Genomic DNA, 25,574 nt, shown 5'->3' with positions numbered 1-25,574 from the left:
AATTCTGAAAGTATATTCATTCTATCAGGTTTAAAGAATAAAAGAGAAAAATTAGACGACTATGTCAATACATGTAGAAAAACCATATGTCAAAATCCAACTTATTGAAGAATCTTTCTCAGTCTGAGAAAGAAACTTACAAAAGCTAAGACAAGCAGTGTTACCCTCATTAGTGAAACACTGGAAGCTTCTGTTACTAGGAACAGGAGTGGGATGTCCACTGCCACTGTATTTGCTGAGTGTAATCGTGGAGGGCTCCAGACAATGCAATGCAAGAAATAAAAGCCTATAGGCCAGAAAGGAAGCGACATATTGTCTTTATTTACAGACATCATGAATTTTTATACAGAGAATTCTAAGTAATCACACCACCACCTCTAGAACAAACACGTGAGTTTAGCCAAGACCACAGAATACAAGATCAACATACAACAGGCAGTTGTTATATACCAGCAGCAATCATTTGAAAGTGAAAGTTTTAAACTGATTTAGAACACTCTCAAGAACAAAGGACTTAGAAATTAACTTTGCCAAAGATATGCAAGGTGTTTATGCTGGGAACTACCAAACACTGCTGAAGAAAATGGAAGAACCCAAACAAATGCCGAGATAAATCACAGATGTGAACTGAAATTCGAAATGAAGATTCAACCCTCCCAGAATTGATAAACTCCCAATCAAATCCCAAAAAGAATTGTTGCAAAAACAAAACCTTAATTCTAAAAGCAGTACACAGAATTAAGACCTAGAAGCCAAAATGATATTTAAATAACGAAGTTAGAGGACTCACGGGCTCATATTACCTGGTTTCAAGACTTATCAAAAAGCTACATAACCAGCCAGCGCGAGGCTAGCAGAGGACAGATCAGCGGAACCAAACACACCCAGAAGTAGATGCACACACGTGGGCGACCAATTCCGACAAAGGCACACAGGTGATTCGATAAAGAAAGGACATTTTTTTAAGTCAATAAATGATGCTAAGACAACCAAATACCTGTACGGAAAAAAATTCTATCTCACAGAAAGGTAATACAAAATAAGTCATATCTAAACAAAGAACAGTATAAAGCTATTAATATTAAAACAAGTTATAGGAAAATATTTGTGAAAGGACAGTAAGCAAGCATTTCTTAGAAAGGACACAAAAAATCGCTAAACAGGGAAAAAAATGACAAACTAGACTTCCTCAAAATTGAAAACTCCTGCTCATTAAAAGACACCATTAGGAAAACAAAAATGCAAACTCCACCCGTGAGAAGACAATCACGGTACACACGTCTGGCAAAGGACTCGTGTCCAGAGCCACAAATAACAAAAAAAAAAAAAAAAAAAAAAAAGAAAAGAAAGAAAAGAAACACACACACACACACACACACACACACACCCCACCCCCTTCAATTTAAAATGGTCATGAGACTGAAGCAGACACCTCCCGAAGAAAACGCAGTAACAGTCAACAGGCTGTTCATCGTAAGCCATCAGGAAAGCGCAAATTAAAACCCCGATGAAACAACACGTCTTACCCACCAGACGGCTAAAATCCTTAAAACGGACAACACCAAGCACTGGCGAGAGGGTGGAGCACCGAGGCTCTCAAACGTTGCTGACGAAAACAAAATGACAGTTTGGGGAAAAGTTTTAGCAGTTTCTTATAAACATACATCTGCCATCCTGTTCAGCAATTCTGCATCTAGGAATTTATTCAAGAGAAAGGAAAAACACGTCCACAAAGAGGCTTGAGTAAGCATCTGCAGAGATGACTTAAGGGGGGCATGAAAGAACCTTCTGGAGAGCTCTGTATCTCGGTGTGGGTGGCAGTCATACGGTTGTACACTTTTGTCAAAACTCACTGAATTGTACGCTTAAAAGCCAAGTTTCACTATGTAGTTTACCTTTTTTAAAAATATGTTGAAAACTTAACCGAGTGTTCATACGGTTTTTATACTATTCTCCAACTTTTAAATGCTTCCCAACATTAACTACACACATACATATACTGCTAGATGCCCCTCAAAATCCACTTTCTGCTCCTTCCTTCCTCTCAGGGTCCCTGACTGTAGCCGGCACGTGACAACCCACCATCCCGGCAGCTAAGTGTGGCCACATGACAGCCCCGCCCCGGACAAGGGGAGAAAAGAGGAAATATCAGTGTCTACTCGGGAAAGGGCGGCGGCATGCCCTCCTCTCTTTGTCCTCACCTGCAGCTCCGGCCCAGCAGCTGGCCTGAAGACCCCAAGAGGAAAGCTCAGGGGAACCCAAGTTCCTGAGAACCTTCAGGCCACCAGACCCGTCCCCACCATCCACAGGTGTCTTCACAAGGCACCAGCTGCACCTTGCCCAGGCCGTTACTGGAAGGCTCCACTTTCACAGCCACACCTGATCCTAACTCAAAGTTCGTCAAGTAGAAACTCAAAATTAAAGCTCTTCATCTTCATTAGATTCACATGACCACAATGGGCATTTAACTAAACATGTAACTCCTGTGTGTAACTTTTCCTCCTGAAATTCACTTTAAGGCATACCTTTACTCTTTTCCAAAAGAGAAAAAAACCCCAACACATAATTCCTATGATTTATTGTGCAACTGAACATGCTAGAAGACAAAAATGACATCTTCCCCTACGAATTATTTGGTGCCTATGATTTTCTGAACACTACAGCCAGATGGTTCTCATAGAAATTGAGAGGCGTATACTCGCATAGTTCAAAAGGTTTGCTCATTTCTTGGTCTTAAAAAAGACGATATTGATTGTAACACACAGCTCTACAGGAGAGCTCTCGATGGTGGAGGCGAACACATATTTATTACTGCACTTGCGCTCATTATGGCCGTCTCTGACAGGGGTCCATTAAAATCAATTTTTATGTTTCTTATGTATTTTCTTTATCTAATGTTCTTGGCATTGTGTTTATTGGCCAGTTAAGACACACACTGAGCACAGGAGTCAGTGGTTTTCCCTTCTGTCAGAAATAAGGAGAACTACAATTTTAATACAGTTACTCACGATCAATGGAGGAAATTGTTACATTTCAAAACAATATTAGAGAGTGTTGTAAATTTTCCATGTTTTTATATTAGAGAAATAGTGGAGATTAATCCCAGAAACACACATGCTCTCAGAAATGCCAGCACCCTAATGTCATGCTAAGAAGGGACTTTCTCTGCCCTTCCTCCTGGCAGGGCTGTCCTTGGCGGCACAGGAACCAGCAGTCTGACAGGTCTCCAGGAAGGCGCGTGGAGCTCCCGATTAAGCAATTCCAGGACACCCAGCAGGGCCGGCAGGAAACTCACCCAGACGACCCTGATGAACAGGGAAGGCTGGTCTCGACTACAAAAACGTCAGGATTAGCCCCCACGTCCCCATCTCCAAATTTTCAGAGACACACGTTGAAGGCGCTGAATGTTCGACACCCCTAAGCAATCAACCCCTCCGTAAATGCGCACGTTAATCAGACGTCTCAGAGCTACGAACGAAAGGTTACGTCCCTGCGGCTAATCAGAGGTGGAAGATTGCCAGGCAACACGCGCAGAGGCTGAAAACTCAAGAACAATCGCAGTGGACTGTTCTGAGAGGAGGTAACGCTTGTGGCTGTGGTATGAGGCTACACGTTACCCCGTGATCAATGCAAAACAGACGGTTATCGTGTTCACGTGTGCGGTGTCAGTGCACGCCACACTGGGCGCCGCCACAGGCTCACACTTACTCAGCTCTGGGCGTCTTCTCGCCGGGCAGCCTTATCCCGTGCAGACCTTGCTCACAGCCGGATATCTCGAGTTTCCCCAAAGGGCTGTCCAGCGTTTTGTATTTCATGTCACAGGTCTTGTCCATTGTGCCAAGTCCCTAAACAGAAACAACATTTAAATTAAACAAAAAAGTGTAGGTGGAAGGGTTTGGTCACATAAAGGACAAGAGAAGCATCAATTAAGACAAAATAGATTACTGCAGAGCTTTTTCCTTGTTCTTGGAAATTATATGATGTGTCATTTTTACAATACAGTTACTTTGAAGACAGAAAATTACCACAATTACCCAGAGCAACCAACCAACACTACACCCTCCTATTCCCTTGAATTACTACATGCAGATTGTTCTAATCTATCTTAGCCAACTGAAGGAAGCTGAGATGGTAGAGCTCCTTCTAAACAATACCTAAAACTAAGGTGACCTGGTCTTAATATCAGTTACCAGACAACAAAAACGGAAGACAACCCGTTGATTTTGAATAAAGTGTGCCTACAAATAAAGCACCTCTGACACAGAAACGCAGCGAGTCAGCTCAGCACTCACAGGGCAGAGGGAGGGGTGCTAGGTGGGAGGGAAGCGCCCACGCTGTGGAAAGCATGGTTAGTTTGTATCCAAAGAAATGTACAAACGCAGAGATCTATCCTATAGATGTGTTCTCCATGTTAACAATTTCACTAGATGCTAATTTTGGTCAACAGAGCAAGGGCTGGAAAGAACGTGTGTATTAAGAGCAGTGAGGAGCCAGTAACGAGGTTTAGACAAATTGGTATTTTGCAAAAGCCACTCTCCTTCAGGGGGAGGAAAGGGGAGGGCGACGGGGGTGACTACCTGGACCAGACTGAGCCCCCAATCTCCTCCTGCAGTTCTGAAACAGGAGTGAGGGTCCACCGCCCTGCTGGCCACCCTAGTGCCGATGCTTCCCAACCTTCCACGTCTGACCACAACGCCAATGATAAACGCAAACACCTAGAGCCCCCCCATCCGAGACTCAGAATCCGGGCTATACCCACCGAATCCACTTCTTTGTTCTAGAGGTACACTCGAATGAACTCGTCCAAAACCGTCACCCGCAAGACCGCCCTACTACACGGAGCCTCCGCAGAGCAGCAGCACCCACCCTTCCAGCCTTGTTCAAACCACGCCTGCACGTAGGAACCCTCCATGCACCTCGCTGCTCTCACGCCAGCGTCCTCAGCACTGGGCCTCTTTATTGCCAGCTCTTACGCCCACGCTCTCCTCCCACCACCGCAGCTTCACCTGGAGGCCCTCGTGGAGTCTCCCCAACGTGGGCAAGGCCTTTCTCAGGGCCCGGTTGCACCTGGGCTTTCCCCACTCCCACCCAACCAGCCGCCCTCGGAGTTCACGTGGACCCACACTGCACAGGCTCACCGCATCAAGTGGCGCGTGCAGGTCAGCAAACTAGAGCCCACGGGCCAAAGCTGGCTCACCACCTGTTTCTGTGAATTAAAGTCTTATTGAAACACAGCTGCACTCATTTGTGACAGTCTCTTGCTCCTTCCGTGCCGCAGCGGCAGGGCTGATCCGCTGTGACGGAGGCAGTGCGGCCCTCCATGCCAAGAATGCTGACTCTCTGGCCTGCCCGCCCCTGCTCGCGCCTTCCCGCTCTGTCCCTGCACAGCTGCAGCCCCGAATCCGTGGGTGTTCCTCAGGTGTCTCTGCACCCCCACTGGAATGTCCCTTCCCTGCCTGGCGTCTCCTGTCCTGTGAAACCCAGTACCACCACCCCAGTTAACCTTTTCTTTGTGCATTCCACGTGCTTCTAATGCCACGCTTTGGTTCTCTGCCTCTTTCCCACAGCCAGGAGAGAGCGGCGCATCCGTGTTCCTTAAAGGGGTCAGGCAGCGGCCCCCAAATCACGCAGGTGCTTTGCAGAGGCTTCGTGCCCCAGATTCCGTCCTAAGCACTCAGACTCCTGAGCCGCCCTGCACAACATCCCTTTTTCTGTGCAGATTGGCAGGGATTTGACACGGATTCCATCCGGTGCCCCAGGGAATGGAGCTGGGATTTGCTGGGAAACCCAGCCTCTGCCAGAGCGGCTCTCTGCCCACACATCCTCCTAAGCCCCACCTGCCAGGGCTCCCCACGGCCCGCGGATAAGAACCGAGCTTCCTGAGAGGGCCGAGAGGGCCCTGCGGAAGGAGCCACCTGCCCTCCGCTTCACCAGGCGGGGCGGGACCAGATAAGACAGGAGGTGGACATCGGGCCCCCACGCCCCGGTCCATTGCTTTGAGAAAGTCACTGGAACTCTGTGCCACACTGTTTTTATCTGGAGGACAGATGGCATCACATGGCAAGGTCAGCACGAGACTGGAGGGGCTGTGTGTGACAGACTTGGGACCTGAGCGACCTCAGCAGATCTGGGATGGCTGACCTCCCCGCCACCATCGACATTTTAACCAAATGCCCTTTGCCTTTGATCTCGTCACCTGGAGTACCCTGCCCTTCTCCCCCAAATCTTATCCAAAGCATCAAAATCCTGCCGCTCTTCAAAAGCTTCCCCGTCTCCCGCCACCCCTCTGAGCCACAGTCAGCGGGCCCCGCCCGCCCCTGACACCTGCAAACATTTCCCATCCTCCCCAGCTGCTCGCAGATGCAGGAGGCTATTGCGTGAGTCGCTGTCCCCCTGCAGGTGGCAGGCGGCAGGCGGCAGGCGGAACTTGCACAGGAGCTTATAAAACACTTGTTGACTGGGTCCTCATTGTGCCCACCGTCCAGGCCAACCATGACAGCAGTTCCCAGAGTGTTCGCAGAAGATACTGCTCAGAGAACAGGGCTCTGGGGGGGAGTGAGAAACCGGGGTGCGCTGTGCACTTGGTGGAAACTCGCCCCGCACGGCAGTGTGTAAAAAGCTGCAGGCAGCCTTGCAGTGAGAAGCCAGCTTCTGTGTCGCTCTCCCAAATGCAGTTCACCACAGAACCATGTTCGCCACGCTACAACCCAGCTCGGGCTGGGCTGAGTCTGTGTGTCCAGCAGAGCCGGAGTCAGGGGTCGGGCTCAGGACTCAGGTCGGGAACGTGACAGGCCGGTGCACCGGCATCAGGCGGCTCTTAACGGCAAGCAGCAGAAACCAAGCCTGCTAGTTGGGGCACACAGGCAGTTTACTGGAAGGCTACTCTGTAACTCACAGAACTACTGGGAAGGCTGGAGAAGCAGGCCCACAAGACTGGCCACGATCCAACCCCAGTCGAAATCGAGCCTCAGGAAACACCTGTGGGACAGCCAGGGATAGGAGATGTGGCAGCTGGCACTGTTGCCACCGTTGCCCCTGGAAACAGGATGTGGCAGTCACAGCTACCATCAATCCTCTGCCACCTGCCTCTGTGTGACCTGCTCCCGATCCAGGTCCCAGGCAGGGGCCCAGAGCCCGCACTGGGGCCCAGCCAGCGGGTTTCTTGCCGGTATTAACAGCAGTGCAGAGACGGTCCCCGTAGAGGAAGGGCTCACCCGCATCAGCCTCGCAGGAGACCCAGCCCCAGCCCCACTGCAGACGTTCAGACCAGGGAGCACCCAACTGGGGGACTGGTCAGACATTTGGTGTCCACTCCCCTTCCCAAGACTACTGAGTCCACCCGCCTCGCAGCGCTGTTCTGAGGGTCTCACGGGAGATGGCCATGGCCGGGGCGCGGTGCACTGTGCGCCGTGATGGGCGGACAGGCCTGGTGCTCCGTACTGTGTGGGCCGTACCTCGAGCTCACGCCCAGTCCAAATACCAGCCAGAGGGGACACATCGAGTGCTCTGAGAAGGGGCCAGGAGTGGAAGGAGGGATGTCCCCACAAGAGGAAGGAACAGGACCCTGGAGTGCCACCAGGCAGCTCAGCCCTGCCAGGTGCTCGGGGAGAAGGGCTGCCAACGTCATCAGGCTGAGTCCCAGTGGCTGGCTGTGACCACAAGGGACTCAACTTGGGAGGGCATCAGCGGAGAATACAGTGGAGAAGGGCTTGGAGCCCGACCTGGTGTAGCCCAAACAAATGCCCTGACCTGGAGTGACCATCTCTACACCAAAGAGCACCTCTGCCCAGCAAAGTCCCAAGGACCTCGGCTCCTCCACGTCTAAGGGGGGCCAGAGGGACCCCAGAGCTCTGGCACATCCCGCTGAACCCTGCAGTGCTGTCCCGGTGAGGAGCACCACCCACGGGCCTCTCGTCCAAGTATGGGCTCACCCTCGCCCATTCAGAGCCAGCTCCCCTGACCAGCAAGGGCCACGGAAGCCACAGCACACGGAATTAGTCAATCACAGAGGGGGGTGCAGGGGTGCCAGGGAGGCTCCATCCAAGTCCCGCCAAGAACCAGGCAAGGGGGAGTGGTGTACAGCGGGAGTAACTGAAGGGTTCAGAGTCTGACTTCTGCAGGAACAAGGACGATTGCCACTTTCTATGCAGATCCCATCAGCTGGCCGTCGAGGTACGTGACGTGTGAGGAGCTAATTCCTGAGACTTGCCTACGGTTTAAACAGGATCAAATGCCACCCGCCTCACTCTACCTGAACCTGCCGATGCGCTGCAGCCACCTCACCTCAGACTGAGCCCGTGCAGATGGCCCAGCTCTTTCTGAACACGGCCGGCTGCGCTGTCCTTCTGGGGAGCCTCTGGGTTTTTAAGCCCATTAGCCGACGTTGCTGGTCAAAGATAATGCGCCATAACCCACCACTGCCACTGCGCCAGCCAGAGAAGGGCAGCGGCTTTAGCATCATTTCCTATCAACCTGCCAGAAAGGGAACTGGAGACACCACAGAAACCTGCACACAACTTTTTGTTCTCATAGACAGTCAGAGCATCTGGCACAGAGTCTCTCCACGGGCAAAAGTAAAGACTGGTTTAACACCAAGTCCTAATGTGTCACGGACGGTGCCACTCAGAGAAGCAGGCGCGTCCGCTGAGAAGCCAGAGCTGAGCCAGCAGGTCAGCAGCACAGGCCCCTGGTGCTCGCGGGCAGGCAAAGAGGTGGGGGCGCCTGCAGACTAAATGGGGCCGTCACAGACCCCAGGAGAGACCCACAGAGGCCAGAAATCAGGTGGCCAGAAAAGCGGGGCTTCAACAGCATAGGAGGCACCGGGGAACGAGACCATCTCAGCCCAGCTGGCCACAATGCCAAACACGTCTGGGCTGGCAGCAGTGCTGGCCTGGATGGGGGCACAGAAAGCTATGTGGGGACAACAGACCCAAATGTCTAGGACTTCCAGAATTAGACCAGAGGGTCCTCAGGAGGCTCCAACAGCCCCGTTCTTGGAATATTTACCAAAAACAGCAACAGAGCATGTGCACCCACTGTGAAACCGCATGTCTAGGAGCACCCGGTCTTAGTATTGTACAACACACATACAGGCGCTAGCTGGACTCCATCCTGTCTGCCTAACCGGCGTGCACGGGATTACACGGCAGCTGCACTTAAGGCACTTAAGGGCTTCAAGCTCTGGCCCCCTCGGCTTCCCCCTTCCCGACCCTCCCGCAGTGAGAAGCCGGGGCTCCAGCCTGGCAGCGCCACGGAGCCTGGCGGGCCACTCCGGCATCATCACCACGGCATTCACCTAAAGCCGCAAGAGTGGCTGACTTTAATTGGTGGCAGAAAAAAATTGATTTTCATGGCTATTTGGAGACCTCTGAAAAAATGAAGTGAAATTCGTTTCATCTCCCTTTTACCATGAATAGCATTCAAATAACAATGTTCTGAATTAAGCAGTTGGCGCCAGAGGCCAGTTCCCATTGTATTAAAAGGAAGAGACCCAGAGACAAACTGTCTTCTTTTTCCTTTACTGGTAGTTTTCTAGGCCTGGCGCACATGTCTAAAAACCGTCCTTCCAGAACCATCTTCCCAGCTCTGTACCTTTCACTTTTAACCATTTCCACTGTCAGCATCCTGTGCAATGAAAATGCTCAGAAACAGGCAAAAGGGGGAAATTGCCTGCCTCCTTACAAGCAGTTTACAAACAGGGTCCCCAGGGTCCCTGGCTGCAGGGCTTTGGGTGTGTTTCTGCCAGGGACGCAGGAGCCTGAGGAAGGGACCACATTGCATCCTACGGCCTCAGGACCCCCCAAAAATCCATTATGAAATGAAAACTAGTTTTGAAAACAGGGAATAGGAAAAAAGCATCAGGGACACACCTTTTGTCATCAGGACTCACGCTCGGCACACCTCAAGATCAGGCACGGGGGAATATTTTAATTAAAAAAAAAAACACATGTCAAAGCCCTAGAAAAGAGAAAATACTTTATACATATCATCTAATAATAAACTTGGACCCAGGAGGGGGCGAAGGCAGTGGTGGGCTTGACGTCCGCCGCGTGTAAATGTCACGCGGTAAGACCCTGCCCACAGCGCCTGCTACGCCTGGGTCTCCCCAGTGGAACTCCGCCAGGTCACACCCAACAGAAGACAGTCACAGCGTGGCCCAGTTCGTTATACCAGAGCACCTGAAAAGGGTGCCACCAGATTGAAAAGGTTTCAGCGAACAAAATTGGCACTGCTACCTGGAGTGTCAAACTGAGAATGGACCCAGAGGTTGTGTCAGGACCACCGCAAAGCCTCCTGCCATGGCCCTGACACACAAGCCACTGGGCAAAAGGGAAACGATTCTCCCAAACCTCTGGGAACCTGGCTACATGCACATACAAACAGAGAAATTCCGCATCAGAATTACCTAAGGAGGCTTTCCAATGAAAAGACTGCTTGCATCTGAAGGCACATTCCATAAATACTTGTCCTGCTCTGCTCTGTCTTGGCCTACACATCAACCTCCAGGATAGGGATCCTGGGACAGGAGGTGTTGCCTGCTTTCATTATCCCACCATCACTGGAGACGGCCGCACGGCAGAGCACCTTTCTGATTGATGGTGCTTTGGCTGTGAAGGATACTGTAACGACAAGAGCCCTGGGAGCTGGGGACACAGGGGAAGGAGCCTTTGCAGCAAGCTTCCAGAAGCACCTCAGGCACGTGCGTCTTATTAAAGAGCTCAGCATGGTCATCCAAATACGCATCGTGCAGCACCTTATAAAAGGGACGTGCAGATGCCTGCGCATCGCAGCCGAGATGCAGCGGGACATCTCAGGAAACCTGTTCACTGCTCTTTAACGCGACCGTTTCTAGATATAAACTGGCACTGTCTACATTTGAAAATCAAATTTAAAATAACACCTGTTTTTCCTTTTTAAACTTTTCATGTTGGCGCATACATCGAACTAAATATGAGTAATGCAGGAAGATAAATGCTTTCTGTTCCAAAGCTCGACCACAGTTTAGAATCTGTACAATCGAGCAGGAATTAGTTATCAAGCAGCTAAAACAACTGCTGTGTGTGTGTGCGTGTGTGTGTAAAAAAGAAATAGATCACACATAGAGAAAACTGCAGAAAACTTATATGTGTAGGGTTTTAAGAAATTGCTCAAAAAATCCCCTGGAACTTCAAGCACTTTTGAAAAATGTTTCCAGATGACAACTACCACTCACATGCCCATCCCAACAGTTTAGCTAAACAATCTCTGAATCTAACTGAAAACTGATCCACGATACCAGGACACTATAAGAAGGGCCTATAAAAGTCCTTTTGGAAGCTTATCAGTAACTATTACCTGTTTCTTTAAAAGGTTTCATAAAAGCTCTCCCACTTACCATGCCACTGCAGCCCAGAGGCAAATGTACACAACGACGTTCCGGGAAATGACCGTCCCAGTGTCAGAGGGCACGCAAACCCACGTGTGCACACGCACAGGGGTGACGGTGTGGGCCGGAGGAGACGCAACACAGGCCAAACACTGCGTACCTTCAGCTAATTAATCATGTGGAGGAAAACATTTTTCTATCAAAATGCAGATAAAGTGGAAAATCACAAATTCTTTAAGGTAAAACAGGAGACTTGCTGTGAGCAGCCTCAAACCTCATTCCCGGGAGCTGTAAGTCACTTCTCCCTACTCAGAGAGTGACGTATAAAGAAAGATGGGAAAAGCACTGTTCTCAGGCACTGTCTTTGCTTTGCTCATTTTTTGGCAATTCCCTGGAATAGGAAGTTTGGGAACCTAGTGCAGCAGAAACTATCATTAACAAAAAATATGCCACTCTGCCAGCCAAAATACCCACCCCACACACCGGAGGAAACCAGGTTACAAAAATGAATGAACCCAGACTTTGAGGGCAAAACAAGGCACCCAGAGACCCGTAAGCAGAATTTTGAAACGAAGCAAAGAATCCTGAATCTGGCAGAAAGTGCCCTGCTGCCACAATCCCCCAGTCGAAACCATGGCCTCTCTGTCCAGCAAGAACGGCAGTGGCTACTCAGGAGCCCTAAACAGCAGCCGGAGCTGCGGCCCGCCCCGCGCACGAGGTCAGGACCAGCTCGCGCCCAGGAACAGCAAAGCACATCGGCAGGACTCACCCCGACCTGCCGTCCGGGCTCTGAGAGCCACAGGCCCGCCAGGCTGTAGGACCTGAGCACGCCGGACGGTGTCCACTCCTCAGAAAGATGTCGGGGTGGGAAGGCCTGGGGAGGACAGGTGGCCGAGGGCCCGACTCGGGCCCCAGAGCTCTGGAACTTCTGTTGGTGGCAGGAGATGGCTGCCTACTAGCCTTCTCTGCACTCCCGGGTTCTGCGGGCACAGGAGGAGCCAGGGCACCTTCTCATTCACACCTTGTCCTCAGTGCAGCTCACAATGGACACCTGGCCGTTGGGACAGGTTCCTGCCACAAGACACCTGATGGTGTCCAGTGATGCAGGAACCCAGCCTGGCCTCGGGAGGGCAATGAGACCCACCGGAGGAACCTGGCCCTCACCCCTGGACCCCTGGCCTCAGACAAACGTGTCCTGGACAGACAGGGTCCTAAGAATCTAGCCGGTGTCCTGCCGGGTAAGAAACGCCACAGCACCACGGCTCAGCACACCAACGCCACCTCCCCTCCTGCCTCCCCAAAGCCGGCAGGATGGTGGCTGCTTTGTTTAAAATCCAATGATGCCCCTCCAATCTCTGATAACAGGAACAAATCAGAAGGGAAGAGCCTTCATATTCCTGAAACCTGTTAAAGAGAGACAGATTCCAGGTGGCGGGAGCCCCGCGTCTGTGGATGGGGAGCTGTGCCCCCCACGCCAGGGGCCTGGCTCTCCCAGCAGCTCGGGCCTCAAGTCTGCCCCCCCCTGCCCCCCCCACCCCCGCAAACCTCACCGCGCTGACACCCAGGCCCGAGACACCCAGACCACACAACATTCTCACGCTGCACTTTAGCATACGAACTTCAGCTTGGATCAGGAATGATCCATTTATAATTTGCTCTGAAGGAAAAAATCTGAGGAAAATGCTATGTTTTCCCTCATTTTTAATTGCCCCTGCTAGAACTTCCTGTGTTGAAGCCAGTGATACACAAACCGCCTTGCAGAAGGGACAGAAATCTCCCCCAGGTCTGGCCGAGACGGTGCTCACCCCGCGGGGCCCTGGCCCCAGGCCCACGCGTGGGTGCTGGCGGGGCCGCCGGCCACGCATCTCACCCTGCCGACAGCAGGCTCCTCACGGCGCGGAGCTTTTCTGGCACTTCAGGAAGCAACTAACTGCTGTGCTGCACAGTGACAGTTTGTCACGAGGAGTAAAGAGGTGGCAGGCTGCCGTTCAAAATGAAATGTCAGTTCTTAAAACTGTTACGTCCTGGGAAGCTTCAGCTTAAATATGTCATGGCAGAAAATAACCTCATTCTTTACAGCCTCTAAAGTTGGGTAAAGTTTAACTGACTTCTTAGAGAATAAGTAACATGTTCGAACACGAGGGAAGATCTGAGGGAAACATCAACTTTTCCAATTAGGCAAAGCAGCCAAAGCCAGCGGATCCCGCGCAGAGCCTCTGCACGGCGGCCAAGCAGCTTCCTGCACAAGCCGGGCCCGGGGTGGGGGACGCTCGTCAAACGCCCCTTCCAGACAGCAAGACGGGATTAACGTCACCTCCGCCCAGGAAGGGACTTGCGGTAGCAGAGGATCATGTGCTTGTCTGCAATTGAGCCATGGGAAGAAAGTCATGAATAGTTAATAAAATTTTCCACCTGTGCACAGATAGAATTTGTACATTAAGAACATGCAGCTTTTATGTCGTGTTACTCACTTAATGCTATAATTAGCTAACACTGGGGATTCACTATAAGGCATGTCTCCAGGTTCGACAGCGAGCCCTGCTTGCACGGATTCACACGGCACACACTGTTAGACTCAGATTCCACAACTGGCGTCCACCGAAGTCCTCAAAGCATCTCCAGCTGCACCCGGGAAACATGCCCACCCCAGGGACGGGAACAAAGCTGTAGCTTTCCGGGGGGCCGACAGACACTTCCTGCCCCTTGAAGCGAGGGGGCTGCCAGAATCCTGGGGCCCAAATGCAGCACTTCCTCCGCCCTAGCGTCCAGCTCTGCGTTCTGCAAACCAGTAACGTGCTCTCCGCTAAGACCTGAGCACGCAGCACCTTTGGGATGGAGTATGTACTCTGCCCTCCAACCGACCCCCAGACTCACCCGCACCCACCAGCCTCGATGGTCCTTTCCTTTCACTCCAACCTCCCAGGCTTCCACGACAGCACGCGGGAGTGTCCAGGCAGCTCAGTCCAGCACACAAGGCCCTTCTGTGTCTGCGTGGGCCCCAGGCCGCTGGTCGAGCTGTCTCCCCCCAAACCCTCAAAGGCCTCGAGGTGCAGTTCCCGTGGCCCCCAGCGTGGCACGCACTGGCATGCTTCTCTCTGTGCACGTGGACCCCATCTTCAAACGGGACCCCCGGCGGAAGGGAGCCCTCGCGGCAGGCAGTCTGCACGTCCTCCTGGAGCTGCAGCTCCTGCTCCGCGTGCGGGTGAGGCTGCACACGCCTCAGAGCCTTCCCCTTCCTATAGATAGGAGGTCACCAAGTCCCTTTGGCCCACTAACGGGGAGGTGGGACAGCCACACATCTTCACCCTATAGGTCTCTGAATTGCAAGGACACAGTGAGGCCGGGCGGCTCTCGCCTACAGGCCACTGAGTCCAGAGTGTCCCTCAACGCAGCCTGCATGAGGCCACCGTGGACAACTTGGGAGCAAAGGACTGAAATCTCCTCACTGTGCCCAGCCCGGTGTGGCCTCCTCAGTTCCCCAACGAGGAAACTAAAGCAGAAAAGGCACTTGGAGCCGGAAGGTCACACCGATGACGTGTAGGACCCAAGCGAGCCCAGACACAGCTCTCCACACCCCCAGGTCAGAACTGGCCCTCACGCTGCGTCCAGCAGGGCTGTGCCCAGAGTCGGGCCAGGCACCCCGGCACCTGACAACCGTCTCGGGTCACAGGCTGCAGGGCAAGCCCTGCTCACCACGGGCCGCGAGCGCAGAAGAGGTCCCACGTTTCAAAGAGTAGAATGGGAACCAAAGGAAACGTTTCAGGACGCGTGAAGATATGACACTCAAGTTTCAGTGACCACAGCCAAGTTGTCCCGGAAGGCAGCCCTGCTCTCTCGTCTGCGCCTTGTCTGTAGCAGCGTTTGTGCCACGCCAGCAGGGCTGAGGACTTGTGCCAGACCGGACAGCCACACAGCCAGAAACGCCCACCGTCTGGCCCATTTCAGGAAAAATCTGCCCGCTCTGGGCCACAGGCCTGTGGAAATCAGTCTCAGAGCCTCCCAGGTTCTGTCGGGTCCAGTCCTGCTCTTCTGGGGAGCACATCGTATGACCCCCTGATAGGCGCAGGCTCCCCCACACCGTCCTGGGCACCGCAGCCTCAACAGAGAGGCTGTCACAGAAGTTTCCTGGAACTTTTTAAGTCCTGGTGCAGGGGGACTGCTGTCCACTACCGCAAAGTGAGGCCGGCACCCCCACGCTGAGCGTTAAGCCTCGCACCGCAGAGAGCCAACAGAATGAAGTCCTCTCTCCCCGTAATAAAGACTAAGTTTCACGATGCTTCTCAGGGAAGGATTCCTGGGTGAGACGCGGGGGATGACTTACAACCTGGTGTCCAGGACGGAAGAGCCTGATGTTCCGGACGTGCTCTGGCGGCCATGAGCGTGCTGGGCCTGGACGGCCCCGGGCTCCGTAAAGGTCTGGTGCTCCTGGCGGGACAGACCCACGCTCGCCACGAGGCCACAGGCAGAGGGAACGCGCCCTGCTTCCGAACGATTAGCCCCAGGCTCCAGTCCACACGGCAGGAAATTTTATGTCCTAAATTAGTTACATTAAACCCAAAACCTATCAGTGGCTTGATAACTTGAACATATAATTCTATACCTTTTACTCTTTAAACAATAATTCAGTCTAATCCTGCAGCTGAAGCCAAGATTTCTAGGCTGAAAGTGCACTTTCCATTTGATTAAATACTAATAAATGCAAGAATAAAATACCAGTCTTTTATCTTACAGTAAATTCTTCAAAAACCATATACTCTAACAATTAATTATTTCTCTGGAGAAAGGGACAGGTCCTTCCCCTCAAAGACAGCTTAGTAGTCTCAAAGTCTTAATTACAACAGATAAAACACAATTTATAGCAGTCCAGGGCTTACAGAAAAATGACATCATAGCCCAGGTTTCTTTATTCTTGAAGTGACCTGTCAGGGGACAAGGCTTCCAGGTGCAGTGTCCTGGGCACTCACTGAAAGGGGAAGAAGAACCAGTCCGTCCTCCCTCCCGCTGCCGACACGGCCAGGTGCGCAGAGCCACCGTCCTCGACGCAGCACTCGAGCGATTATGATACCTGGGACGTACACACCTGCGCAGGGACCGTGGGCAGTGCGGGGGTGGGGCGCTGGCCCCACGTGCAGTCAAAATCCATACAGAACTCTCGACTTGCCGTAAACTCAACTACTGAGAGCCCACTGCCAACCAGAAGGCTCGTGGATAACATACCCAGCCGATTAACACATATTTCTCATGTTATGTGTGTTGTATGCTGTATTCTTATGACAAAGTAAACTAGAGAAAAGAAAGAAAATCGCAAGGAAGAGAAAATACATTCGCTATTCATTAAGTGGAAGCGGATCGTGATGAAGGGCTTCATCCTCGTCCCCTTCACACACTGGGTCGGCTGAGGAGGAGGAGGAGGAGGAGGAGGAGGAGGAGGAGGAGGCGGCGGCGGCAGAAGCACTGGTCTTGCTGTCTCGGGGTGGCAGAGGGGGGAGAAAACCCACACACACCTGGACTCTCGCAGGTCAGATCCTTGGTGTTCAAGGATCAGCTCTGTGTGTGTACAGATAATTAGCACTTTTCCATGTGTGTCTGACACTCTGAAATTTGTAAAAATAATTCCACATATTTGATCCATCAGGGAAGTACACAGTGAAACGCTGCCCAAGGAAGGTGGTAAATTTCAGAGAAGAGAAAATTTTGTCTTCTATCATTACAGGCAGAATATCGAGCCAGGACACTGAGGCTGGACACACTGGTGACCACGTGAGGGTGGAAGCCCATGTGGCCCTCACGCAGGACAATGGCACGCACCCTTTCCAGTGGGACGCTCTCTGCTGTGAGCCCTCAGAGACGTGAAATATCTCCACATAAGGCCGGCAGGGAGTGTGCCCGAGTCATAGAGCATCTGCTAACGCATGCTCTGAACAAGGTCCCAATCTCATTTCAGGGGACAAAGAAACAATCCACCCCATTAGGAAACTGGAGGAAAACTTTTGTGGGAAGCCCAAAGGAAAATACACCTTCAATTACTATCCTGGGCTGTGGCACAGTAGTTAAATTTGGGAATATGCTTTCCCCTGGGGTCGCAGCGGGACAGAGTCCAGGGCTTGGAGAGAGAAAGCCCAGTGTGGGTCTCAGGCCACCTTGAGCATACGAGGACCTCCCTGGGCCCGTTTCCTCCTCTGGGGCAGGAAGACAGTGCAGACTAAGGAACGACCGGCAAGACAGCACTGGGCACCCTCACAGGCCACCCCACGAGCAGGAAGCCTCCTGAGAAAGGGCAACCCAGCCATGTGCGAGGCTTGGACACCGCTCCCGCATGTGAACTATAACATGGTACAACGACGGGGCACTGAGCAGCCAAAAGGTAAACTGAGGTAGAGAGAGTTGCCAGCACAGCCAAGTGGGTCTCCGGCAAGTGGCAATCATTCAGCAGCAGAGTCATGAAGAAGCAGGGATGCAGCGGGCAGGTCACAGAGCAGGGGCGAGGCGGCAGCAGGTGGAGGCTGACAAGATTCGTGATTGCGCCGAGGGCCCTCTCTGGGGCTGGCGTCTGGCTTTCCAGGGTGCCAGACACACATTTCCTTATGACGTACCCACCCCCCATTATTGTTAATACGCTAAGGGGGTCCACACTGTCCTACCAAAGCAGAGCCGGAGGCCATCAGAAGGCATTTGAAAAGTCCCTTTGGGAAGTCGCCCCTGGCTGTGCAGGAGCCACGAGAGGTGGGGCGCTGGAAACACCCCGACCCGAGCTCCAGGCACATGATCACCGCAGAGACCCTAAGACGTCGCTGCCCACGAACTCAAAGCACAGAGTCGTCACCTCCTGAAGCTCAGGCAGGAGGTGTGGCTCTCCAGAAAGCTGAATGCTAAATAGACGCCACTGTATTTTCACCAAAGTCCAACACCAACGCACTCAGGGTGGAACGGCCTACATTTCTGCCCCAACACTCTGTATACTTGGTATTTACATTTTGTTGCTTCATAAATCTTCAAAGGTCTCCACTGTCACTGGTGGCTGATTTCCATTCCTGCTGTGGGTGCATACGATACTAGTGACCCATCAAACTAAGAGTAAAAATCTGGTTGAGTTTCCAAAAGGAAAGATGAGTAAGCACCAAGGATGTTGCTTCTTCGGTATGATTAGAAGCAAGAAATACTGGACTTGAATTTGTAAAACGTTACTGGGGGCAAAGGGAGGGGCAGTTGTTTTCCCAAGTTGTTTCATATTGATTCACGCTTTTTATTAAAATTAATCTGATCAAAGTTTAAAGTAGTGGATTTCCATATAAGAGGAATTCTTTACCCTGTCTGGGAAGGGAAAGAAACTTGCTGCCCAATTTCGATTCTGTGTTCGCAGCTGGTCACTCAGGTCCAGCCAGGGTCGTTCGCAGCTGGTCACTCAGGTCCAGCCAGGGTCGTTCGCAGCTGGTCACTCAGGTCCAGCCAGGGTCTTACCTGTTCGCTCATTGCACAGCAACATGTTAATCCCATCTAATTTCGGAAGCATCGCAAGAGAAGCGGGCACGCCTGCCCCCGTCCGCCCTGCCACAGTGACGTCTGCCCGGCCCCCGCCCGCGAACTCCTCCTGCTCTGCTCAGCCCTGCACATGTCACCGAGGCAGCCACAGCCTCTGCAAGGAATTCCCCGTTTGGACGTTTCAGTGACGAACGTGCTTCTCTATGGCAACATGCTCTGACGGCAGAGCTGGCCGTGGGTCGTGGCGAGCTCTCGCCCACCACGCAGACATCAAAGCCAGAGGAGCCTGGGCTATTGGCTGCAACTTCAAATGGAGCAATAAAAATAGCAAGAGGGGCTGGGAGGAGACGAACTTACAATAAAATATTTAAAGAACTAATATAAAAACCGTCACGAGCTCTTCCTTGGAAGATTAAGCTCGGAACCAGCCCTGAGTTAGGCTGCTCACACCCAAACTGCAGACAGGGGGACACGGAGTTGAAGTTCAAAGACTACGTTGGAGAAGATCCTGGTCCCTGGATGCTCATCACTCATTAACTAAAGTAAAATAAAAAATAAAACAAACCCTTCGAGGAAAGTCTGTTTTGCTCTTTTCATTTGCTGTGTGTACTTAGTAGTAAGCAGAGACATTCAAATGCATATTTGGAAGAATTTACCTGACTTTCAGAGGTTATCTTGCTAACACAGGTAACTGCTCCTCCTGCAAGGTGTACCTGCTCTAGGATCCATGCCCCTCCCCCATGCACACTGGATTTTACCCTCTGAGGTCATGCCACTGTCATGAGGGTTCAGGATGTCAAGGTCTCCAACTCTGGGGTAAGTGATGCCACATCTGAAGGTCCCCCGCACTGGACGAGAGGCAGAGTCTGCATGCAGTGGCAGCCCACGCCCTCACCCACAAACACGCAAGACACGCTCTGTCTGGGGGCAGCAGCTCTAACTAGAGCACCAACTTTCCCTTTAATGAGCCAACTTAAATGTGAGGCTATAAAGTAATGCAACGGGACCCCCCGCCCAGGCAAGCTGCACATTTTATCTAGAGGAGACGGCTCTTCAACGAGCCCTCTCAGGAACCCTCCAACGCAGGAACGACCTAAATAGAATGGCCAACACTGCACAATGCCCTGTTCTAACCACCTCCCGGCTGGACTGAGAGCTCCCAAGGCACGCGGAGCCCCCGGGCCCACAGCTGCCACTCCTGAGGGGCCTCAGCGAGTGGGGAGGAAGCAGTGTGTCCTCTCAGCAGAGACCACGGGCCGTGCTGCGCCTGCAGGTGGCCGTGCGGCTGGATGGTCATCGCAGGTGCCTGAGTCTCCTTTGCCCCTCTGTTCCTGAACTGTGCCCTCCTCCCTGCCCCCAGCCGCCGTAGGAAGCAGAGTGGCAGAGAAGGGGCAGGCAGACACTTTCCCTTCGGCCCTGTCAGTCTGCTGGGTGCAGCCGGGAGCCAGAGGACTCTGACGTCCAACACGGCTCCAGAAGGTCTGCGGTGCTTCCACCAGTCCTGATGCTGGTGGCGAGAGACAGGCATGGGCCACCTCTGTGTGGATGTGCTCACTCTCTTGGCCTGTCTGGGCTGACAAAACAAAATGCCATAGACTGGGTGGCATTTATTTCCCATAGTTCTGTAGGCGGGAAGTCCAAGATCAAGGCTCCGGCAGATTCGTGCCTGGCGAGGGCCCACTTTCTCAGACGGTGCCTTCTCGCTGTGCGCTCACATGGGGAAAGGGACCCCTCTCTGGAGTCTCTTTTGCAAGAGCACTAACCTAATCACCTCCAAAGGCCTCAACTCTTAAGACCATCACCTTGGGGGTTAGGTTTCAACATAAGAATTCTGGGGGGACGCAGATATTCAGACCATAGCACTCACCGTACACAAAAAAGAATGAAGGTATCAGATTAAACCAGGAGGAATTTTAGTAAATGAAAATTTAATGTTTAATATAGAAAAATCATTTTTACCTCAAGTTATTTGATTTGAGATATTTGTTATATACACAGGGAAGATATACATAAAAGTTACATTTATACACAGAATCTATGTTTCAATAAAAACAAAGACAGCAATAAAAACAAATGACATAATGACAAAGTATTATGCAAATATTTTTCCTTGGAAATACGGATTATTACAAAATTATATGTTAGCATTACTCAATCTTTGTTCAAATAATTGATGTAATTATATATCTTTCATATTGATATATTCTCACTACCATGAGTAAAACCTCTATCGTATATTTTCAAACACTAACAAAAATGTAAAACTTTGAGAACGTTATTACAAATTTCAGTAGGTACATTTTATCTAAATTAGAGAAGAATGAATTCTTCAAACAACATTCACAGATGAAAATATCATAGATCTGAGATGTTAATTTCAAAGGTAGCTTGAATTAGAAGAAAAATCCTGGCTGTCAAAAGCTCTGATAATTAAACACTTCTTTAAACTCTAAGAACCTAACTTATTAGCGAGCAAACTAACATTAAATATCTGTTTTTAAACTTTTTAAAGAAAAGATTCTGCCCCTTTCCCCATTTCTACAAGACTGCCCGCAGGCCTTGCCACACACTGCTGTACGGCAGGCACAAGGCGAGGGTCAACAGTCGGAGTTCGGAGGCACCGTCCGCAAGGCAGAAAACTCGCAGACGCGCTCACGAAGGTCACAACGAGAGTGCTCATAAAACTCACTGTATGGCCCCCTTCCTGGTTTTATGGTGTGCGTCAGCAAGTCGAGATGGTTCAGTGCTCCTTGTTTTCCTACCCTGCACCCTGAAGGCCAGGATACAGTGTCAGGGATGCCTGCGGGTCCCGGCACTGCCCTCCCAGGGCCCTTCTGCACAGGGGCGCCGGTCCCCACACCTGCCCTGAGACAGAGACCACGCTGCTGCCAGATGACCAGCGGCATTGGAGACTACATCCCGGACGTGCCTTTCATTTAAAAGTTACTGAATACACTTTTTTTAATTGTGGCAAAATACATACAATATTTATGTTGATTATTTTGTAAGTATACAATTCAGTGGCATTAAATACATTCACAATGTTGTCCAGCTGTCACTCTATTTTTATCCAAAATTTTCTCACCATCTCCAGCAAAAGCTCTGCCACCATTAGCAAGAGGTTCCCCCTCCCCCCAGCCCCTGGCGCCCACCCTTCTACCTTCTGTCTCTGAATCTGCCTATCTGGGGACTTCATACGAGTGGACTCATAGAGTATTTGTCCTTTTGTGACTGGCTTATCTCACTTAGCGTAATGTCTTCAGGGTTCATCTGCATCGTGGTATGTGTCAGAAGTCCCTTCCTTCCTTTTTTTTTTTTTAGAAATGGGGTCTCACTCTTCCTCAGGCTGGCCTTGAATTCACGAGCTCAAGCGATCCTCCCACCATGGCCTCCCAGAGTGATTCCCTTCCTTTTTAAGGCTAAATGACATCCCACTGCACGGGCACACCACATTTTGTTTATTCACTCATCCACCCACGGGCACTTGCGTTGCTTCTTCCTTTTGGCTACTGTGGCTAATGCTGCCACGAACTTGGCTACACACATACCTACTGGAGACCCTGCATTCAGTTCTTTTGGACGCACACCCAGGGGTGGAATTGCTGGACCGTATAGTAACTCTGTGTTTGATGTTTTAAGGAACCTCCAAACTGTTTTCCACAGCAGCTGCACCATTTTCCATTCCTGCCAATGCGCAGGGGTTCCAATTTCTCCTCATCCCTCCAACACTCATTATAAAAATTACCAAACTGCATCACTAAGCCACAACTCAACTTGATAACAGTTTACTAGTAAGAGCTGTTTGCTGACGATGACCGCATTTCCCGTGTGCCACGCACGGACACGCTTCCGCTCTACTCCTTACAAGAGTCCTGTGAATCAGGCACAGTCCATTTCTCTGATGACGAAAAACCTGAAGCTCAAAGACATGACAGGGAATTTTCTAGAGCCACATGGTGGGTAAGTCACAGGGAGGGGGTGGTTTGACTCTAGAGTGTTTAACATGCCACTAGCAGTGAGATTAATTTAGATACTAGATTGTTAATTATGGACTTAAATTAATTTGTGACATAAAAAATAAAATGAGTATATCAAACACTTGTTTTCACTGGAATTCCTTAGGACAAAGCTAAAGCAGGTGTTAAAAATAAGCTGATAAAGGCCAGGTGAGGTGGCTCATGCCTGTAATCCCAGTACTTTGGGAAGCTAAGGCAGAAGCATTGCTTAAGTCCAGGAGTTCGAGACCAGCCTGAGCAAAAGCAAGACTCTGTCTATACAAAGAATAGAAAAATTAGCCAGGTGTGGTGGTGCGTGCCTGTAGTCCCAGCTACTCGGGAGGCTGAGGCCGGAGGATCGCTTGAGCCTGGAGTTTGAGGTTGCAGTGAGCTATGCTGACCCCAGAGACAGAGCGATACCCTGTCTCCAAAAAAAAAAAGTTGATATAAAGAAATCATGAATAAGCAACACTACAGGCAGCCCATAAACATGTGAAATCGTGATAGCTGAGCGAATGATAGCTCAAGGGAATGAAATTTGGGGATGGCGCCAACCCCCAGCTGCCCCTGCTCTGCGAGTGTGCGAGGACAGAACCAAAGTCTGTTCCTTTCTGCTACCCTGTCTCCAGCTTCCTGAATCTGCAGCGCAGACACGGGGTAAATGGAATTCACTGCCCTTCTCAGCCAGCCGCACACCCAGGACTGAGCCCTGAGCCAGACGGCTTTAATACCCTTGACTTGGGAAGACAACAGCCAGACCCAGTGAAGAGTGAGGGACCGCCCCGGGAGGAAGGCACCCCCAGGAGGCACCGTTCCCTGCAGGGAGGCCATCCCGGGCCGTGAATGCGCAGACTCAGAGGAGGAGCAGGAGCCCAGGCTCGGCTCCGAATGGGGCCCCAGCACTGCACAGGTAGCGCTGCGTTCTCGTCCCTCTCCGGGGAGCTCCCTGGCTCCCACTAATCCATCGACAGCTCTGCCCTTTGTCCAGCTGAGCCCCTCTCTGATCCCCAAATATCCCTGGGAATGTTTCCAGCGCACTCTAAAAAACTGACATCCAGGTGAATTATGGTTTTGTTAAACAAAATATACAAACCAAAACCTTGGTGATAGCTTAAAGCAATTAATTTGGATGCCTTAGTGGTCACTGCTCTGGCCACTAAGAAGCTCTCTGCTTAATTCCTGGCCTATTCTGAGAAGCTTTAAGTAGCCGTCCCCAACCTTTTTGGCACCAGGGGCTGGTTTCATAGAGGACAATTTTTCCACGGACGGGGAAGATGGTTTCGGGATGATTCAAGCGTATTACGTTTATTGTGTGGTTGAACCTCTCTGCTAATGATAATCTGTATTTGAGCCTCTCCCCAGCGCTGGCATCACCGCCTCGGCCCCATCCCAGATCATCAGGCATTAGAGTCACATAAGGAGCCGCAACCTAGACCCCTGGCATGCGCAGCGTACAGCAGGGCTCCCGCTCCGTGAGGATCTCACCTCCGCTGATCTGACAGGAGGGGGCTATGCGGTGACGTGAGTGACGGGGAGCGGCTGTGAATGCAGATGAGGCTTCGCTCACTCTCCCCCCCCACCTCCTGCTGTGCGGCCTGGTCCCTAACAGGCTACAGACCCGCACTAGTCCGTGGCCCAGGGGTTGGGGACCTCAGCTTTTTAGAACACGTGTGCCACACATTCGGAATATTGGCTTCAGTTTCATGCCTTTATTCTGTACCTAACCCCATCATCTCTTTCTTATGAATTTTTCATTTTTATCAATATGTACACTCTCATAAACCTTCTAGAATTCTTCCTTGGCATATATCCGATACAGATCAACAAAATCACAAACTAACCGAAATAACTGGCAAACGTTTGATACATGACAGGACTTTAGATCAGTCAACCACATTTCCAATACAGCCAATATTTCGTCCATTCTCACCCATGAATGCCAGTGTTGTCCCCAAGACATGTGGTTCTCATTGTATTTTTCATCTACCAAAACCTTTTCCTAAAAGACAACTGCAGCCCTCACTGTGTTCCTACCACCAGGCAGTGACTCGGTGATGCAGTGACTTGGGGAGGTGAGGTCCCCCTCTGCCTTTGTACCCACCCCATGCTTGGCGGAGGCTCTGGATACAAGCGGCACTGGGGAGGGCCCACCCCTGGGGCAGCACGCGCCTCCTCACTCCCGAGAGTGGGCACAGGCAGGATGACATAGGACTGGTTTGACATCTTCTACCATTTCACTCACTCTCACCCATCAATTCCAGTATTTCCTCCAAGGCATATGGTTTCCTACAAAACCACACATTTTTGACAACTATATTATATTTTAGCCTCCATGAAATACCCAGTAACATTCTCCAAGGAACCCTCTCTGTGGTGCTTCATATCAAAACTGCCTTTTCTTAGATGCCTCCACTTGGCAACTGCTGGTGTCCCTCCAGTACCCACGGTCCTCCCAGAGGGCAGGGATGGGGGCTTGCTGGGCAGAGGGCAGCTCTGAGGGGACAAGCTGGGCTGCTCAGGGTCCCCTCTGGACACGGCATGCTCGCCTGGCGAGGTGTGGCCCTGCATGTCCCCACGCGATCTGTGCCTGGAGAGGGCGGCAAGGGCCTCAGGCTCCTCTTCCAACCGAAGCTCTGGGATTTCGCCCATCCCCTGGGACACGGCCCCCAAGCAGGAGCACCCAAGCCGCCTGCTGCTGCCTCTTCACTCGGCTCTGGAGCGATTTAGTGTCATAC

At 51.4% G+C, this 25,574-nt stretch overlaps 1 protein-coding gene across 4 annotated transcripts in view; it reads right to left on the bottom strand.

Moving 5' to 3' along the window:
- The window catches only part of MGMT (O-6-methylguanine-DNA methyltransferase), a 265,516-nt gene that overhangs the window by 205,283 nt on the left and 34,659 nt on the right, over positions 1–25,574 (bottom strand). For all 4 annotated transcript variants that reach the window (XM_069460299.1, XM_069460300.1, XM_069460301.1 and 1 more), the window contains one exon: positions 3,709–3,845. In XM_069460299.1, the coding sequence (XP_069316400.1) occupies positions 3,709–3,845 (137 nt within the window). The remainder of the gene's footprint in view (positions 1–3,708; positions 3,846–25,574) is intronic.

The sequence above is a fragment of the Eulemur rufifrons genome, chromosome 28 (genome assembly GCF_041146395.1).
Source record: "Eulemur rufifrons isolate Redbay chromosome 28, OSU_ERuf_1, whole genome shotgun sequence".
NCBI lineage: Eukaryota > Metazoa > Chordata > Mammalia > Primates > Lemuridae > Eulemur > Eulemur rufifrons.
The sequence above is the reverse complement of the archived record's forward strand: the minus strand, read 5'-3'. Positions and strand labels throughout refer to the sequence as shown.